At 37.5% G+C, this 20,306-nt stretch overlaps 1 protein-coding gene across 11 annotated transcripts; it reads left to right on the top strand.

Moving 5' to 3' along the window:
* Window positions 1-29: 29 nt before the first annotated feature.
* On the top strand, window positions 30-17,199 carry ANKRA2 (ankyrin repeat family A member 2). Of its 11 annotated transcripts, none has more exons than XM_027864200.1 (10): window positions 30-175; window positions 1,161-1,290; window positions 5,537-5,926; window positions 8,366-8,524; window positions 9,827-9,892; window positions 10,978-11,075; window positions 11,773-11,898; window positions 12,300-12,366; window positions 12,458-12,538; window positions 14,712-17,199. In XM_027864200.1, the coding sequence occupies exons 3-10, from the start codon at window positions 5,638-5,640 to the stop codon at window positions 14,801-14,803; spliced, it is 978 nt and encodes a 325-aa protein (XP_027720001.1). In that variant the 5' UTR covers window positions 30-175; window positions 1,161-1,290; window positions 5,537-5,637; the 3' UTR covers window positions 14,804-17,199. The 11 variants fall into 11 exon arrangements, with proteins under 11 accessions (XP_027720001.1, XP_027719994.1, XP_027719998.1 ...); XM_027864193.1 differs by having other exon boundaries at window positions 1,085-1,290; XM_027864197.1 differs by having other exon boundaries at window positions 1,067-1,290.
* Window positions 17,200-20,306: the final 3,107 nt, after the last annotated feature.

The raw sequence follows: 20,306 nt of genomic DNA, 5'->3' as shown, positions 1-20,306 counted from the left end.
GGGCCTAGTGACGCAGAGGAGGCGGGGCGGGCTGGGGGAGGATGGCGAAGGAAAGCTAGCGGAAGCTGAAACCTGGTTGTGGCTTCCGCTTCGAAAGCCTTTCAAGTCACTGGCCTCGGGCCGAAAACGCGGGTCGTCTTAGAAGAGAGGAGAAACTGTCCAGTTGGTTCGGAAGGTCAGATGGAAAACCCCGCGTTCCTGAGGTCTGGGGCCGCGGGGAAGGAATAGGAAGTGACGCATCAGCCACAACAACCTGGTTCGGGAGGCGGCGGTGGGACGGGGAGTAGGTGAAGGATGGCGGGGCCGCAGATCGGGGGAGGGGGGCGGGCAAGGAAGGGCCTGTCCGAGGCTCGGGTCCATCCCGCGGGTCCCTGCCCGGGTTGCCTCTCGCGCCCCTGCCCCCTCCCTCCTCTGCCACCCTTGCGCCCCTCCCCCTCCCCCCTCTCCCCTCTCTCCCCTACCCCCTCCCTCACCTGCCCTTCTACTGTCCTCGCGCCCCTTCCTCCTGTCTCCCCTGCCCACTCCCTTCCTTTCCCCCTCCCTCACCATTCTGCCCCCCTCGCTCCTCTGCACCTTCCAGCTCCTCGAGCCCTTGCCCCCCCCATCTTCATTCCTCCCCCCAGCCCCTGCCTCCTCCCTCCCCTGCCATCCTCCTGCCCCTTCCATCCTCCTGGCTTCTCTGGCTTCTTTCAAGTCGCAGCTAAAGTCCCCCTTTTCTTCAAGAAGCCTTTCCCAGTCCTCCTTAGTCTTAGATCTTTACTCTGAGACTATCCGCACTTTATCTTGTAGATTTCTTGTTTGCACATAGTTTTTCATAGGCACTTAATAAACGCTGGTTGATTTGACTTGACTTGAATCGAGAAAAGTGACAGACAAATCCTGGTCACCTAACTAGATGTGTAACTGTGAGCCAGTCACTTCACCTGGCCAAACCACAGTTTCCACATCCATGAAATGGAGATGGTAACCTACCTTGCCTACCTGACAGAAGTGCTATATAAATGTGAACTATTTGATACAGTGAGCATATAATTATTCCTGTTACTAATTCCTACTCCTAATACAGGCCATAATCCCTTTATAGTATAATATCCGGATCACAGATGTAGAACTGGAAAGGACCTGAGAGACCATCTAGCCCAACCCTCTCATTTACACAGAAAGAAACTGAAGCCGGGGAAGTTAAGGTACTTGCCTAAGGTCTTACAAGGAGTGGGAGAGTCAGGATTTGAACCAAGATCCATTGCCTACAAATGAATGAATGAAACTACCTGATATACAGATAGAAAAGTAAGTCTTCCTGGCTCTCAGAGAGCTCACATTTTGATGGATCTTCATCCAGGTCATGCCTTCTAACTATGGGTGTCTGTCCCATAGTTTGTCCCAGGCAGTCTTCTGGATCTGTCTATTTCACTTGGTGAGCTCATCAGCTCCCATGGATTTAATTACCATCTCAATGCTGATGATTCTCCAATTTGCTTATCCAGCCCTAACCTCTCACATCTCCAACTGGTTATCTGGAACTGGATGTCCTGTAGACAACTTAAAATTAACATATCCAAAACTGATTTCATGATTCTTCTCCCTAAGTCCTCCCATCTTCTTAATTTCCCAGTTACTGTCAGTGGCACCACTATCATCCACACCTCCTCACTTTCACCCCCCCCAACCCAAACTCTTGCCAAGGGCTGTCTATATTCTAACTTCATAACATCTCTCTAAATGCCCTTCTCTCCTCTAACTCTGTCATTCCGCTGGTCCAGATCCTAATCTCACCTTCTACCTTAATGGAGTCAAACTAGAATATAAAGGAATTCTCGCTGCCACATATTAACTTAGAAAACCACAAATTAACATTGTCTTTATTGTATTGTATTGTATCGTATACATTTTGTTAAGCATTTCCCAGTTACATTTTAATCTTTTCTGGAGTTTTGCTGGCTTCTAGCTAGGCAGTGAGTTTGACATCCCAGTTCTATGACAAGCCTTTCCCGATCTTCCTTACTACTAGTACTTTTCCTTTTGTTGGTTGTCTTCAATGTACCCTGTATATATCTTGTTTGTATGTAGCTGTTTGTATATTGTCTCTCTCATTAGAATGTAAATTACTTAAGAACAAGGACTGTTTTATGCCTTTCTTTGTATCTCCAGTACTTAATATCATGACTGCTATATAATAGGTATATGATAAGTGATTATTGACTTGTTAATTTACAGGAAAGGTTTCAGCTGCAAGTCAGATGGAAAGATCCATTAGACCTTAGAATGCAGTGGCAAACAAAATGATAATGCATCATCTTTAATGTCATTTCCACTGATAAAAAAAATCTCGTAATTTTCTGATGTTGAACTATTTGAAAGTGCCAAAGACTGTGACCACAAGAACTTTCTTTTCTGGGTCTTTAGGAGAAGTAGTTCCTGGGTGTCATCTCCACAGGGTCTGCTTCCCAGGGTGATGGCTGCAAGGACAAGACTGAAAGCAGGACCATTGGGCTAAAATGTGTATCCACTCTGGGGGAGTAGCCCAGGAGTAGGAGCTGGTATTGGTAGTGGTAAATAAGGCAGGCCCCTCTTTCACAGGGACTTCTCCCCTCAGTGATAGCTTCTGTGCCAGGGATAGAAACAAGGTCATTGGTCTAGAAGGCACTGCTATTCACAGAGCTCTTGGGTTCAGGTTCCTAGGTATTTCCATCAGTGAGTAACGAATGGTGGTGATTTGACTTGGCAGGCACGAGCTGAAGTTCAGGCATGGAAGGTGGCTTATGTGAATGTGTAGAGGCAGGAGAAAGCTCAGGAACGCTTGTGGTCGGTTTGGCATGTAGAGTGGATAAAGGGGAGTAATGTGAAATGAGACTGAAAAGATTGGGTGAAGCCAGATCTTACAAACCATACTTTGTAAAAATACACATGAAGTTGTTTGTATTTTATCCTCTAGGCACTAAGAAGCCACTAAAAGCTTTTTAGCTTGGGAGTGATACAGACAGATGTGTATTTTGTGAAAATTATTTTTGAAGTCTTATAGAGAATGGATTAAAGAGGATTAAGAATTTAAGCAGGGAGACATATTGTGGACCAGGTGAGAGGTGGTGAGGGCCAGAACTTGAGTGTTAGTCATATCACTAGGGAGGAGATCAAGGTGAGAGGTGCTGTGGAGATCGAATCAGCAAGACCTAGGACCTGATCATACATGGAGCATAAGGGAGAAGGAACAATCAAAGATAATTCCAAGATTATAAACCTGGGTGCCTAGGAGGATGTTAGTTCCCTCAGCAGAAAAAGGAAAGTTTGAAAAGGGAACAGACTTAAAGGGGAAGAAAATGAGATTTTTCTCGAGACACTGAGACTTCCAGGTAGAGATCTAGCAGGCAGTTAGTGATGGGAGATTGTAGTTCCAGAGAGAGCCTTTGGCTAAATATATATTAATTATTATTTATTATCATTTATATAATTTATATTTATTATATGTTGTTATTTATATATGTATTGAGAGAGAGATTTTGGAGGCATTTATGTAGAGATGATAATTGAATGTGAGGGATCTATCTGATGAGATCACCAAGTGAGAAGGTATAGAGAAAGAAGAAAAGATAGCCAAGATTAGAGCATTGAGGGACAACTTCATTTAGTGTGAGATAAATGTTAATTCAGGAAAGGAGACCGAGAAGGAATGGCTAAAGGAGTCAGAGGGACAATCAGGATACAGCAAGGAATTGTGTCAGAAGCAACAGAAAAGTCAAGGAGGGAGAAATGCCATTGGATTTAGCAGTTAAGAAATTTTTGGTTATCTTTGAGGGAACTGTTTGAAAGTAAGAAACCATGTTGCACATGGAAGGGAAGTGAGTAACCATAGGTTTTCCATTTGTGCCTCAAATAGCCACTTCTCTAATTCCCACATCTGTGTGTGACACTGAATTTATTCAGCCAAGTATTCAAATTTTGTAGACTCATAGAATTTTAGAATTAGCAGGCCCTTGAAGCATGAGAGTTAAGTACAGTGTGTGTCCCACAAAGAGCCTTGGACTTGGGGTTCTAGTCGTCTACTTCATTGAGTCTCAATCTACTCCTCTGTACACTGAAGTAAATACCTCACCATGACATTGTGATTATCAAATGAGAGAAAGCATGAATGTTTTGCAGACTTTAAGCGCTCTCTTTATGTCAGTTGGTATTTTATTTAATTCAGCTCCCTTGTTTTACAGATGAAGAAACAGAGGTCCGAAGGGATTAAATGGCTTCCTTTAAATCACAGATGGTGACAGAGGTAGATCTAGAACCTAGAAATCTTAGTCAACTAGTATCTCTTGTGTGCAAATATAAACCACCACTGTACTAGATGCTATCTGAGATAGAAAATACAGGCCCTACCCTTGAGGCTTACAATATATGATATGAGAACATGTCTTTAGTGGTGTCCTATCATTTTTCTTCATTGGAATCACTACTTTCACATCTTCATATGCCATTGTAATTTATTTTCCAAAAATTTTCTAACCTTGTTCCCTCTTTCTTCTTTATGATCAATATCAGCCAAAATTTGGCCTTAGAAGATAATGTATAACCTTAAATAGGATTTGCATGGCCTTTACTCTAAATCGTTTTCCTTTTTTAATACAATTTAACATTCCTCCATCATAAAATTCTGCTGTCTCAAAATTTGTAGCAGCATTTGTCTACACCAAATGTAGGAAAATTAAACAAGATACTGCTTGCTATCTCTGCTTCTCTTAAGACATTTTATATCTTATTTTGTTTTGATTGTTTTGTGTAATTTTAGCTGCAGTAAAACATTTTAATTGACCTTATGTTAAAGTCCAGGAGGGAATGCAAATTATGATCTCCTTGTGTAAAGAAAAAATTAATTAATTTTAAAAGTGTTGATTTGTAGAATGCACACTTGAACACTGGTTTTTATTAACTAAAGGTAATGAATTATCCTGCTGTTTCTGTGCAAACGGTCTTTTCCTCTGAACTTTGTTCCAAATCATGTTCCTTTCCTTTTTCTCTAAAGATTCAAATTTAGGAGCCGTACTTATTCCTAATATTGTAGTCATGTTGACTTGTGTAGAGATATGAACTTGGTTATTCTTAGACAGTTTTATTGCTCATAGAAACTGACCATTGCTCAAGTTGCTGATCCTTTATAAGCGCTGATGGTTGTTTCTCCTGTTGACAAGAATTTAAGCCATTTGAAGCCAGTGGTTATTGGCTTGAAATTAATTTTTACATATAGCTTATAATAAATTTGAGTATAAAGCAGGTAAATTAGTAATATCTTCTTTTATGACAAACTGAGATAATTATTTATTTAATTGGAGTGTACCAAAAATAAGAAATTTCAGGTCAGAGGTTTTATATACTATTTGGTAGCAGTCAAGTGTATCTGTATGATACATTCAGAGTTTGGTATTTAGTTAAAGTGGCTTGTATTCCATGTACTACCTCTGATATTTGTGTGGTACCTTGTGCTTAATAATAGTTGTTGAATTGAATAAACTTACCTTAAATTTTGAAATGTTATTTTTCTGTATAATTGCAGATTTTTCTAATACACAGATCCCAAGAATAATCATATCTTAAAATTGAACCAAGTAGAAACCATGAAGAAACATTTTAAATATTTCTATTAAAATTAAAATCATGGCCTCATCAGCAAATCTGGATGTGGGAGCCCAACTGATTGTGGAAGAATGCAGCAACAGCTATAGTCTATCCGACATGAAAGACATTAAAGTGGAGCACCCATTGGACCAAAATCCTGAAGAAGGCCCAGCTCAGAGTGGAGCAATGGGGATGAAATTCATTTTACCAAATAGATTTGATATGAACGTGTGCTCTAGATTTGTAAAGTCCTTAAATGAAGAGGATAGTAAAAATATTCAGGATCAAGTTAACTCCGACCTCGAGGTGGCATCTGTCCTATTTAAAGGTTGAAATTTATGGTATAAGTTGTTGCATTTGTTTTGTCTTTCCATTCCCATTATGAAATTTGTTTTACACACACACACATATATATGTATGTATATATGTATACATATTTGTGTGTTTAAGTGTGTATGTATATGTGTAAATGTATGCAGAAACACACGTGCACATATATGTTACATGCACGTGCGTGTACATATATGTGTGTGTTTAATGAGAAGAGGGTCCTGAGTCATCTTTTAATATCACTTTCTTTCCTAGAATATTCTGAAGCCAATATTAAATTCTTTAAGTCAGATATAATGTAAAAGGTATATATTTTTATGTAATATATTATGTAATATTTATATAATTATGTTATATTTATATATTATTAATATATCATATATCTATATTTAATGCTGCTTGTCAAGACCTTAAATATTCTTTGCCAGATCTCCCTTTTAGTTACTTCCCTAATGTTCCAAAATAGTAAATGAAAATAAAATCCTCTTACTGTTTGCAGTGAATCACTCAAATACACCCTAGTCTGCAAATATTTAACTTGTATTAACTTAAGAATGCTGTGTAACTTGCTTGAATAATACAAATCTGCTTTTTCACTTATCATTTGATGTTTCTTAAAAATAAGAAAATTAGGAAACTAGTCTTGCTAGTTATGAGCAAGATCATTTAGAGCTTCTGTGAACACACACACATCTACCCAGTCATTTTCCATTGAATTAAAGATTATGTGCAACCAAATTGATATGTAGGTACTTATAATTTAAGTACTTCATTCTCAAGAAAGAAATTGCCACTCCAATCACATACATGTTATAGAATTTTGTTGGGGCAGCCAGTTGGTGCAGTAGATAGACACTGGCCTTGAAGTCAGGAGGACCTGAGTTCAAATCCAACCTTAGACACATAACACTTAACTAGCTGTGTGACTCTGGGCAAGTCACTTAACCCCAATTACCTCACATATAATAAGTGATAACAAAAAAAAATTGTTTTACCTATTGCTAAGGAATGGATAGTTCCTCTGATACAGTGGATTAGATAATAACATTTAGGATATAGTAGAATCATCTCTATGGATCTGGCAAGGGTTTTTCATTCTTAGACAAAATAATTGCTAAAATTAAAATAGAATTTTGACTTGTCTTCCAACTTCATGTTGAGAGATGTTTGAAAATAACTCGTAGACATGTTGGGTAGTGGATAGAAGGCTAGCCTCAGAGTCAGGAATACATCTGAATTCAGATACCACCTCTGATATAGTGACCCTGAGGAAGTAGCCCAACTTCTTAGTGCTCCAGGCAGCTATCTAAGACTTAAAACTTAATAAGTGTTTTTAATTCATATGTCACTCTTTTTGAATGATTTGTTCTCTCCCCCACCCTCCAACTCCTCCAAAAAAAGACTCTGTTAAAAAACAAGTTACTGGTAGGAAAATGAAAAGTTTTGAATATATGCATATGTTCATATATTTATTTGTGTGTATTCTTATATACACAAATAAATATTGTTTATGGTGATATATTGACTAATAAAAAGCAGTTTCATAAATTTAACCTTGAAGTAATATCAAAATGTTTTTAGGTACCCTGTTACATTTAATATTTGTTTGGTCATTTAATTTAAAATAGTCACGATCCATCTTTGAGACCAAGGATATTTCTTTTTTTCTTCTGTTAGGGAAAAATTGACATCAAAACAATAGTCATTTTTTTTTAACCTTTGGGGTTATTGACTGGGATTCAAATGATGCTATTTAAGTACATATCAGCTTTTTAAAGTCAGTAATTTTATATGTACATGTATATCCATATATATGTATGTATACATGTATATATTTTATTTATATATGCACATGTAATTTTATTTCTATATGTATATACACACGTGTGTGTGTGCACGCGTGCACGCATGTGTCTATATCTGTGTAAGCAGTCCTTTTTGGGAGTAAGGGCTGTTTGGAACCTATGATTTTGTCACTTTGAAAAACTCTTAGGATGAAAATTCCTTTTAGCAATGCAGATGAACAATTTACAGTTTTATAAAATTACTTGGGGCACTGAGAAGTAACTTGGTCACATAGCAAGTATGTGTCAGAGATAGGACTTAAGCCCAACTTTTCCTGACTCCAGGAAAACTATCCATTTCACCTTTTACTGTTGTCTTATCTAATAGTTACAATTTGTGACCAATTAGAGAAAAAATGAGGCTGAATTCCTATGCACTTAAATAAGTCTCTTCCTATGAAGTTTTCATTGTGATGGGTTGACGAAATAAATACACACTTTGACAATAAATAATTTGTATATAAAACAGAAAGTTGAAGGTTTTTTTAATCCATTTAAGTAATAAGGCTACTAGTATCAGTTGAATGTCCACTGTTATAAGCTCACGACTGTTGAAAGACTTTTTTTCATCTGTTTTAACCTGTTTGATTTAGCTGAATGCAATATCCATACATCCCCTTCTCCTGGGATTCAAGTAAGGCATGTCTACACTCCTTCAACAACTAAACATTTTTCACCCATAAAACAGTCAACTACTTTAACAAACAAACACAGAGGAAATGAGGTATCGACAACACCTCTGCTGGTGAATTGTAAGTATTTCTCAATGGTATATTTACCTTTACTAGTAAAGTAATTTCACAAATTTAACTTTGAAGTAATATCAAATATATTTGATTGTGGAGGTGACAGGGATTGGAGTTTATTGGGGGGGGGGGGTGTATAATCAGATCTGTTTTTTAGGAAGATCACTTTGGCAGCTGGGGAGGATGGACTTTGCTGGGGAGAGACAGGCAGCAAGGAGACCAGTCAGCAAACTGTTGTGATAGTCCAGGTGGGAGGCCTTGGTTCAGAATCTGAACTCAGATGATGACAGAGTCAGGAGAGAAGGGGGCATATGTGAGAGGTAATACAAAGTTTAAATCAGTATGGGAAACGAGAGCTAATGAGGAATTGAGGATGACATCTAGGATGTGAGCCTTGGTGACTAGATGGTGGTACCCTCAACAGTTAGACAGGATTTTGGAAGGTAGGGAGTCTTTGAGGAGAAAGATAATGAGTTTACGACATGTTAAGTTTAAGATGTCTACAGGACGTCTAGTTCAAGATATCTAACAGGCAGTTGGAGATGCAAACTAGAGGTCAGCAGAGCAGTAAAGGCTGGAAAAATAGATTTCAGAATCGGCAGCATAGAGATGATAATGAATCCATGGGAGCTGATGAATTCACTAAATGAAATAGTATAGAGGGAAAAGAAAAGAGGGCCTAGGACAGACCCCCTTGGGACACCCACGGTTAATGGACCTGGCCTGGATGAAGATACGACAAGGAAATCTGAAAAGGAGTATCATGAAAACCTAGAGAGGAGAGAGTATCAGGTATAATGTGTTTAGAATACCCGGTAATGCATTTCTTGAAAAACACAGACCAGTTAACAAAAGGTGACTATGTTGTTGTAGTTCCATTATTATTGTGACCTTGATTACGAAATTGAACTCATCAATTTCAAATGATAAACTTCCAGATTCACCTGATCAAGAGATAAAGTAATATAAGATTACCCCAGGGGAAATAAAGTGACAGAACCTTGAAATAAAGAGATATTAAAGTTTATATCGTATTTGATACAATAACCACAAAGCAGCCACTTTGTTACAGTGGAAGACCTTTAAATTGTGTCTTAAGTCACCTTTGAGTGTGTATTTCAATAATGCCACTTAGCTAATGTCAAAGTAATGTTACATTACAGATTAAAGACTATCTCTGTAGTATAAGCAGTCTAGTAGATGGTTTTATAGGTTGGGAAAATAAAAATTGCACAAAATAAGCAAATGAGAACTAAAGAACAATATATTTGTCATGTACCTGTGACACATTTCATACTCTTGTTTCAGCCTTATCTGTTCACCAGTTGGCTGCTCAGGGAGAAATGCTCTATTTGGCCACTCGTATTGAACAAGGTGAGATAACTGAGTAGTCTGTTTAATCATGTTATTCATGTAGAAGGAATAATTAATATTTACAGCTCTGTATATTAGATTCCTTCAGATAGGATTGGCTTTACATGGTAAACTTCATTGACCTTATTAAAAACGCTAGATCTCAATCCATGACATAGATTTAGAGAAAAGACATTATGGACTTTAACTGTACTATTATTACATTCTATGTTGCTAGGCCACGAAAATGAAGGTGAAAATCAGTAGAGTTCTGCACAGCTAACAGATTAGGGGGTAAGCAGATTGGAGGGTGGGGTGGTGAATGGAGGGAGTGGCTTCAAGGTGGGTTTCCAATATACTGTTCAAAATTATTCACTATGCATTTGTATTGTGCTATCTTAATAAATCTCAAGAATGGGAAAAGTTAAAAAAGTTCTTTAACATGGAAGCTGTAACAAAATGACTTCCCTCCTAAGATAGATTATGAAATGCTAGACATAAAATAAGACTATATAGTATTTAGTTTTTTTTTTAGTATTTTACTTAAAGATGTAGCATATGAACAAAGTCAACTGTACATTGGACATATTTTAATAAATTCAAGTAGTTTTCAAGATGATTTTGTGGATCAAATTTGAGCTCAAAATAGAAATCTTCACAGTTACATACATTACCCTTTTAGAATGGCAACATTTTTGTAATAATGCCATATTACTTCAATGGTGCAGATGATAACCCATCTACATACTTTCTTATCCTCTGTGATTGTTTGTTGTCCATGTCCTCCAATAAATAATGATAACTGACATTTATATGGTACCTTAAAGGCTTACTAAGCACTTTATTATTATATTTAATAAATCCTTCATAGAATATCTACACAAATCCAGACCTTTCTCCATATCTTAACATTGCATGAGTACCAAGGCCACACTCAGACTGTCGGTTACTCCTTGATCTTTGTTGTATGACAAGCTCACCACCTTTTCTTATGTTTTCTGAATGATACCTCTTATGTCACTTCTTGATTCAACCTATGAAACAAAGAGTAACAAATATAGCATAATTGTTTTGTTAGACACTGAAATTATTTTTCTTTTGAACAGAAAATGTAATCAACCATACAGATGAAGAAGGATTTACTCCTCTAATGTGGGCCGCTGCTCATGGACAAATAGCAGTGGTAGAGTTTCTGCTTCAGAATGTAAGAACATTTTTCACAAACTTTATTTTGTATTAGTAACTTTCAGATTCAATCATTAGTAATTGTTAAGTGTTCACTATGTATCTCAAACTGTGCTGAGTCCGTAGGGTATGGAGGAAAAAATGTAAGACATCATCCCTGACCTCAGGGACCTTACAGTCTAGTCAAGGGAACCACACCAGTACATATGAAAATAAAGAATCGTAGTATCCCAGTGATCCAGCCACCTCTATGAATAGCAGTCCCCTCTACAACAACACTGGCAAGTGTTCATCCTGCCTCTCCTTGAAGCTCTCCAGTAATGGAGAACTCACCAGCTCTTAAGGCAACCTATTCTACTTTTGCTGTAGTTTTAGGAAGTTTTTCTTGCCTCTACATATAGCAGAGTTGAAAGAAGGGAGAGTTTTGTGTGAGCTGGAAAAGGTTTCTTGGTAAAGGTGGTATGAGCAGAAGCTTGAAAATTTAGGTGGGCAAATGGAAGGAGAAAGGAATATTACAGACAGAGGGAAAAAATGTAAATTTATAAGATTGTCTTATGAATGCAAAAAGCACGTATACTATAGGTAGCTTCATTAAAGAAAATGTTATTATGTCATCCTTTTTATTATTACTGATAGTAAGTGATGATGACAATAACAATCAAGACTTTAAGTTTTGATGGAACTGAAAGAGTCATTTTATCAATTTTTTCTTCTAGGGTGCAGATCCACAGATTTTGGGGAAAGGACGAGAAAGCGCCTTGTCATTGGCCTGTAGTAAAGGATACACAGACATTGTCAAAATGCTGCTAGATTGTGGAGTAGATGTTAATGAATATGATTGGGTAAGTTGGGTAAGACAAGTTGTTACCTCTGACTTTCAGGTTGTGGGCATGTTATATGACTTGTATTTCACTCTCCTTTTCCTTAGAAGTCTTAAGGAATTATTTAAGTGATATTTATATATTTATTAATGATAACAGTAATTGGAACATAAGACTTTATAAGTTATAGACTTACTCTTTAATCTGAGAACCATTGCCTTTGTCAAACATTGAAATTTGTCTTTTCATATTTTATTTAAATTTTGGAGGGTGGTTGAAAATAATTTAAATTATTTTTAATTGCTTTTAGGTTCCTAATTCTTATTGACGCTTCTCAAATCAACAGTTTTTGAAAGATATTGCTAGAATAATATCAAATGGCTCTAGATTGACTTTTTTTCTTTCCTTGCTTTTTTTTCCAGAATGGAGGAACACCTTTACTTTATGCTGTGCATGGAAATCATGTGAAATGTGTAAAAATTCTACTAGGTGAGCCAAATAAAAATCAGAACTAGTGAGAAATTACCGTGTGTGACATTAACTTTATTTTTTTTTTCATTTTTCACAAATTATTTTTTAGAAAATGGAGCAGACCCAACTGTTGAAACAGATTCTGGATATAATTCTATGGATTTATCTGTTGCTTTGGGCTATAGAGGTGGTAAGTACTTTAGAATTCCATCCTATTTAGCTAAACCTTGTAAGTTTTTCAATGAAAATCATCCCACCAGTATTTATCCTACCTAAATTCTAGAAGATTTTTGTCATAAAACACCCAACTTCTGGCATAAACTCTGACTTGAATAAGTATGATTTACTATTAATATGACTTTATAGAAATATTAGAAAAGATATGAGCAAAGAGAAAGCAAATCTCTACACAATCTAGAAACCATTTTCAGTTCATGTTACTCTTTTCCAGCTTAAGTTTCCTAGCAGATAAGAGTATGTAAGTGCCTGCTTATTTACAAGGTGCTTTTAGCATTTCATTCACAAATTGTATTTACAAAATGTTTCATAATTGTTTTCATCGTTCCTTATAATACTTTTGTAAGTCAGAATGGATATCTCAGTTTTGCAAAAGAAATTCATTATTGGTCTGAATATAGGTTGTACTTTTCTTGAAAATCTAACCTATATGAAACCTGAATGTCACCTATAATACCTTATATAAATATACACTGAAAAATTCTTTTTCCTTTAAAAGGAGTTCTCATTTTACAGGTATGGCCTGCAGTCCAGTATTGTGGTAACAAACACAAAAGTTCACTAGACTTACTGTGTCACATAGTCAATGTCAGACTTGGGTTTCAAATGCCTAGTTTCCTTATCTACCAAGCTGTGTACTTCAGTCAGTGCATGGCTGCTTGGAAACCAGTGTTTTCAGGGATGAGGTCATGTTTCTTAAATGTGATATAACTTGTTTACAGTTGTAGTGATCCTGATTGTTTCTTTATTTTAGTTCAACAGGTTATTGAGGCACATTTGTTGAGGCTTCTACAAAATATCAAGGAATAGACTTGTCAACAGGAAATGTTCTGTAAAAACCATTTGCTTTTTTTCTTTGGCCCAATAAGTGACAGACTTGTTTACTTTTTTAAACTTTACCTCAGTCACAATATTTACTGATTTTTAAATTTTAACAAATTTCCCTCTAAGTAATTCACTGGCTTATAGTAGGCTTGCTGTGGATGTTTTCTTTATAAATGTATTTTACTATGTATTTAAAAATGTAAATTAATGTTCTATCGCATGTAAAGGTTTATAGTCAGCATAGTTACATAAGTCTTCATATCAAGTGCAGTAGTTTTATGTTTCCAGAATTTGTTCAAACCAATCCTCTCTTCTCTCTTGCATTTACCTATTGACTTTATATATGAAATTTAGGTGAATTTCCATAGAAAACCAATTTTGTTGTTAAAGTTTTTTAAAAGTGCACAAAGTGTGATTGTTTACAGAATGCTGTTCACTTATAAATGGCTTATCCGCTTGCATAGCTGTCCTTAAAAATTCAAGATATATTTTGAAATTTCTTTGGGGTTTCAGTTTAAATTGTTCTATTAGTGATTTTAAGTATTTATAAACATTCTTGTTTTAGATGAACCTGAATATAATTAAGGTAAATTTAATATATACTCTAATATTCAAATAGGTCTTGGATCTTATCAATCTGGATGTTTACTCCAGTAGTGCAATTGCAATCTCTCTATGTCTGCTTTGTAACTCTTGTTTATGTCCTCCCATAAGTTCATTTCAGGGGTTTCACCCAATGTGCTGAAGTCGTTCCTCATTTTTTCCTGACATCATGAGCGTGTCAGTGGAGCCCTCAGGCTCTCTACCTGTCATCCTTTGCCCTTGCCATGTGACTAGCTCATCTTCTCTTCTGTCATATGTTTTTCCAGTGACAGCTGTCATTCCTGTTCATCATAGTTCCTCACTGCTTATGTGTGGCAGGCAGCCTACTCACTCCCACTGTGTGCCTCTCCATTGCTCTGTGTGTGATATCATTTCTGCTTCTATAGAGACTTGTGTTTCATTTCTCACAGCCTTAAGATAGCGCTGTTAACATATTGATCTTAAAAACATGAACCTTTGTTTCTGGAGAAAATTTGAGAGCTTTCCAATCTCCTGAAGGCAGTGCATTCTGCTCTCTTCCTTCTACTTAATTCTGGGTCTGGCTTCTCCTTTGTACTCTCTGTCTCATATGGACATACAGTCAGACAAATTCTATATAATGCACAGAGTATGACATGAAGTTGGATGAACAATAGATATTCTCCTGTCCATTCTTGAATGGTTAAGAATCTCTTCAAGGAAGCTCTGCTGTGTTCCAGAACTTGATGCAACCAGCATAATGCCATCCGTGGCAGGAGCATCCAGAACACCTCACTGCACACAGGGAACCGCTCTTCAACCCAGTCTCTGAATTGGACCTTCCTTCTTACCGCCAGCGGTGGACATCTTTGGCAAGCACATGGCTCCCTGTTTTATGTCTCACACAATGTTTGTGATCTTTGAGTTATAGTTACTAAATAATGTTATTTCTCATTACTCTTTCCAAAGAATCTTGAATGGTTGTGATGGCTAGATCAAAGGTACCTTGTTGGAAGAGATTTTAAAATGGAATTTTGTTCTCACAAATCAAATGCTTTTTTTCATAATCAATAGTAAGCACAGTGGGGTTATGTATCCTCTACATCTTTCAATCAATTATAAAATGGTAAAAGTGTGGTCCGCAGTAGATATGTCTGGCAAAAGCATGCCTGTTCTCTGTAAATACTCTAATTGAGTATGCCCTCAGTGTGTGTATAGATCAGTCTCATAAAGATTTTACATAATAGAGAACATAGGTAGTGTATGGTGTTGGGCCTGGAGCCAGGAAGATCCAAGTTCAGATCTGACCTGTGTGGCCTCAGTTTCCTCATCTGTAAAGTTGGGGACAGTAACAGCACCTACCTCACAGGGTTGTTGTGGGGATCAAATGAGATAACATGTAAAGTGGTTCAAAAACTTCTAGCTCTATGTAAATATTACCTGTTAGTAATTATTGATGTTCTCCAAATTTCCCTTTTTTTTTTTTCTGTATTAGTAAGGTCTGAGATTTTTTTTCACATGCTTTTGGTATGTTGCCTTCATCACTTACCTTGTGTGAATCAGTCCTTCACCAACACCCTCACAGCCATGTCACTCCTTACTCGGTGTCCTCTTGGTCCAATCCACTTGTTGTCTTCAGTGCCATCGCTGAAATAAGCACATCTGGGACTGTAATGTTAGGGACCAAATGTAGTGGTTCCCCTTCTCACAGGTCAGGACAGAAAAAAAGCAATCTTCCCTTTTTTTTCTATTTGTTTATTGTATGTCCATTTTCATTCTTAAATATCCCTGGGAATCTTTGCTTAGGTTGATCTCCTACAGAGAAGTTGGCTTGTGCAGTTTTTTAAAAGTGCACAGATGGCAATTGTTTACAGAACGATACTCAATTATAACTTTAAACTGGTTTCACCCTCTGTTGTTTCTCCCTGCTTTTTGAGGTGATAGTGCTCATTGTCATCCATCGTAAGAGTTTTCAAAGGACTTTATAGTCTTAACCTAGTTTTGCCTGTCACCACCATTACTCTTGTCACTTAGCAAGTAAATGTCTACAGACTAAGGTGCTTTGTTAGGTTTTTTGGTCTCCTTGATATGACATTTGATTTACATCAAACTGTAAAATTGTTACGATCAACATTGATGTCATTTCTGCTTTCTACTACTCATTTTTCATTATCAATTACTTGTTTAGATGATTCAAGATTAAGTTGTTTCAATTGAATTCCATATCATTTTCTCATTATTCGCTCTAGGTTTTTCCTAATTTGTACTTTGCTCTAACAAGTCAGTGGTTTAACTGTACACAGACGGCCAAATACCTTCTCATCAATAGCAAGTTTAAAATGGAATTAATTTTATTTTTTGTGATGGTATTCAGTGTTCACAATGCCCAGTGCTTACCAGTTGTCTTTTTGAAAAAGTCTTCACAATGTAAAAGTGTGCAGCTTCTGTGTAGTCTGAAAGTGTTAGGTCTCTCTCTTAGCTTTCCTTCCTACCTATGTTTTCCAATTTATTTTGGACCATCTTTACCTATTCCTTCTTTGCTTTAAAGTCACTGAACATGGCAAAAGCAACATCTGTTAAGGCCCTGCCACATAGGCTAGCTCCTAAAAACAAGTCATGTAGCCTGGCCTGACTTTTCACTAAAAGGCAGGGAAGCTGTCCCTGAGACTTGATTGTACTAGCAAGGCTTGAGCCATTGGCAGAACTTCCCACTTGATTAAAGCATAAAAAGGCCAGCCCACAAGGAGCCAATGCCCTTCAGACTTGTTGGATATTCCGCTGTCATGAGAGTCAACATACCTTTTGACTAGGTTTTTCATATGGAAAAGAAGTAGTCTACATCTGCCTAAACCAGCACTGTATCCTTGCTGAATATTCTCATCACGCTGGCTAAGTAAACCTTTTGTATGCTGTCAGCAGCTTTATGAGTATCTCGTTTCATCTAGTCCCAAGCCTGAACCACTAGAATTGCCATTTAGGCCTGGTCCACAACATAGGTATTAAATTTTTGTGTTGATTTAATTTGGAAGGTTTTACCAAATTTTTTGTAGACTTCCTCTATTTCTTCGTCTTCTGCATTCAATGTTAGTATGTAAGCTACAGTTATTTTCTTGGTGCTCTTTTTGCCAATTCTCATCACAAACACTGCAATACTAGACAACCAAGTGTCCAGTGAAGTAATGTTTCTTCTTGTCCTTGGGTATACAAGTAAACCAACTATGACAGCTCCTTTCTTGGTTTTTACTGAGTCTTCCTTTTCTTTAGTTGCAGCTTCCTTCTTTTGGTTTCTTTTATAGTAAGAATGTCAACATTAAAATAAGTCAGCTCCTTCATCAATAAGTCCACTGCATCAGTCACTGGTCAGAGACCCTACCAGCAATTAAAGTATAAAGACCATCTACAAAAACTGATTCTTAGCACTTTGTGCCTCTTTTGCCATTAACATTTCAGAAGTGGAAGAAGATTGCATAGCATTGGGGACTATTTTCTAATTAGTTTTCCAAGGTCAAAGGACTTATCCCAATATGGCCATCCTACTACTGCAGAGGTTTCTTGCCCACATGTAGCTAGGTTGGTCCTCAGAAAGCTGTTCCAGTCTGTAGCTAATACCACACTCGAAGCCTTTGTATTGTGATAGAAGCATCCAGAGCTCATGCTTAACTGGAATGCTTCCAAGGAGGCACTGAAGTAGAACTCTGGAGAATATAAATCAGTAAAGCTGGTCAACATAGGGATCTAGCAGTGTTCTCCAACTCATTATGCTATGGTGATGATCCTGGGACAGAATTCTTAACTAAGAAGAAAAGTGTGAGATGGATTAATGCTCTAAGAATAGCAGGATGCCACACAATCGTCTCAAAGAAGCAAGTGCAAATCTGATCATCCAAATCTAGTGAAGAGAGCAATAGACTAGAGATCGACTTGACAGCTGGGTCCATGACCTAGACCATTAGTCTGTGCCTTGTAATTCTTCATGTGTGAAACAGCTCATCAGAGTTACCTCTCCCTATATTCAAGTTATTATGAAGATACCCTTCTCAAAAATGAAGTGGCATATACTTTAATTCTTTAAATATCTGGGATTTCATCCATGTAGATATAGGTTAACTTTTCCTATTCATATTACAACCCCTTGATTTACATAGATGGTTTTGCAAATTGCTATCACCAAACAAGTTAAATCATTTAGTGCCCAACCTGGTAATGAGCTCCTTAAGGTGTACTTGGGGACATGAAAATCTGAGTTCCAGTTCTGTCTTACACACTGTGACCCTGGGCGGGTCATTTAACCTCAAGCCTCAGTTTCTTTCATCTGGAAAATGGGAATGATGATGATAGCATCTACCTCACAGGGTTGTTGTAGGGGTCAAGTGAGGTAACATGTAAAGTGCTTTGTAAACCTTAAAAGTGCTGTGCACATACTAGCTATTCATATATAATCAAAGCCTTTTCAATGCAGTAGAATCTGCTAGAGCTTAACTTAGCAGACTGAGCCTTCAAACACTCAGGGTTACCACCCCAGCCCCATGAGGCAGCAGAATAGGACTTCAGTGAAAGGAGATAATTTCTAGGGAAACTCTTCAGAAGTGAAAACGATAATATCTTTCGTTCATCTTTAGAGATTCTGCTGCTGACCCACTGTCAAGATAGAATGTTTTGAGTTCAGTGGTAGAATGGTGGGCTTATGCAAAATGACCCATAATTCTTCGGTGATTATCTGTATTAATGGTGAGTATCTGGCAAAGCTGTGACATTGACCTTATTACTACCACAGTCTTATCATGAAGTTAAACATCTATGGGGAAAACTGCTATACAAATTTAGGATATTGAAAATAACTGAAATATATGGAGTGCTTTAGGAGTAGCTAGATGGCACAGTGGATAGCCTGTTGGGCCTGAAATCAGGAAGACTCATCTTCATGAGTTCAAATTTGGCCTCAGACACTTACTGGCTGTGGGACCCTGGGCAAGTCATTTAACCCTGTTTGCCTCAGTTTCCTCATCTGTAAAATGAGCTGGAGAAGGAAATGGCAAATCACTCCAGTATCTTTGCCAAGAAAACCCCAGATGGAGTCACAAAAAGTCTGAAAGGACAGAAAACAGACACACACACACACAGTGCTATAAGTTTTCTAACGTGTTTAACACAATTATCCCATTGTCACAACCCTCTGAGGTGTTATCACAATTTTACAGATGAGGATTCTGCATGCTGAGTGGTTGTGATGATTTTGGTCACACATTAGAATAGAGGAAGAACTCTAACCCATATCTTCATAACTCAGTGCCCAGGATGCTATCCATAATGCTATGCTGTCAAGAGGCAATAGATGGCACAGTGGATAAAGCGCTGGGCCTGGAGTCAGGTAGACTTCAGTTCAAATCTGGCCTCTGACACTTAACTGTGTGACCCTGGGCAAGTGACTTAACCATGTTTGCCTCAGTTTTCTCAAATGTAAAATGGAATAACAGCAAGCACCTACCTCCCAGCATTGTTCTGAGCATTAAATGAGGTACTTGTAAAAAGTGCTTGGCATATGCATAGTAGACACTCTGCTGTGTGCTGAGTCTTTTCTGCAACTCACCACCACATCCCCAGAAGTAGTCAGGAAGTTTGTAAACTCCGAAGTTCCCAAGCAATGAGTTGATATCTCCTTAGAGTCACAGCATTTTCAGGTGAGTTCTGAGTACATGCTGCCAAGGCCGAGCAGCCTTACATGTTAGTCAGTTATCAGTCCTGCTGAAGTCATCAGTCAGGGATTTTGCAGGAATTTTGGAATGAAGGTAGGTCTAGGTAGGATGAGGGATACTATACTGTCAGAGGACAGTATAAGGGCATTTGGAGTTTGGGGAATAAGGAACAGAAAGCAGGAGGTGTTAGAGAAAGTTTTATAAAGAGAAATGGAAGAACAAAGATAACACTGTCTTGTGGTGGCATGGTTACTTGTTTAAAGTCATCTATAAAATCCCTTCAAAAACAATGTTCTGATACCTCCCAGGTGATCTGGTTCTCGTAAGTCTTTAAGCCAAAGGATGACTTTTTCTCTAATTTTGATCAGGCTGAAGTTTAGTGTCTGAAATTTTGTGTTGTCTCCTACTTTAGCTTAGATCCCTTTATCAGTTAGGCAAGATTCCCCAAAAGTCAATTCATTGGTGCACTAAATGGAAAAAGACTATACTGACAGGTTATTTTATTTATTTTTTGGCTTAAAATTCACCTTCAATTCATCTCATGCTGTAGGTGTATTGTTGGATCAGACAGTTAAAGTTTCACAGTTAATATGTGTAAGAGAGCAGCAATTAGGGTGCCTACAGGGAAGCAGGACAAATGTT

Source organism: Vombatus ursinus, unplaced genomic scaffold, assembly GCF_900497805.2.
Source record: "Vombatus ursinus unplaced genomic scaffold, bare-nosed wombat genome assembly UNPS02014774.1, whole genome shotgun sequence".
Classification (NCBI taxonomy): Eukaryota; Metazoa; Chordata; class Mammalia; order Diprotodontia; family Vombatidae; genus Vombatus; species Vombatus ursinus.
The sequence above is the reverse complement of the archived record's forward strand: the minus strand, read 5'-3'. Positions and strand labels throughout refer to the sequence as shown.

What these genes read in the sequence shown, in the direction of transcription:
- ANKRA2 (XM_027864202.1), top strand. Translation starts at nt 5,638, where the DNA reads ATGGCCTCATCAGCAAATCTGGATGTGGGAGCCCAACTGATTGTGGAA. An exon ending in GGCCACTCGTATTGAACAAG is followed by an intron (nt 9,893 to 10,977) that starts GTGAGATAACTG and finishes TCTTTTGAACAG; the next exon opens with AAAATGTAATCAACCATACA. An exon ending in ATGTTAATGAATATGATTGG is followed by an intron (nt 11,899 to 12,299) that starts GTAAGTTGGGTA and finishes TTTTTTTTCCAG; the next exon opens with AATGGAGGAACACCTTTACT.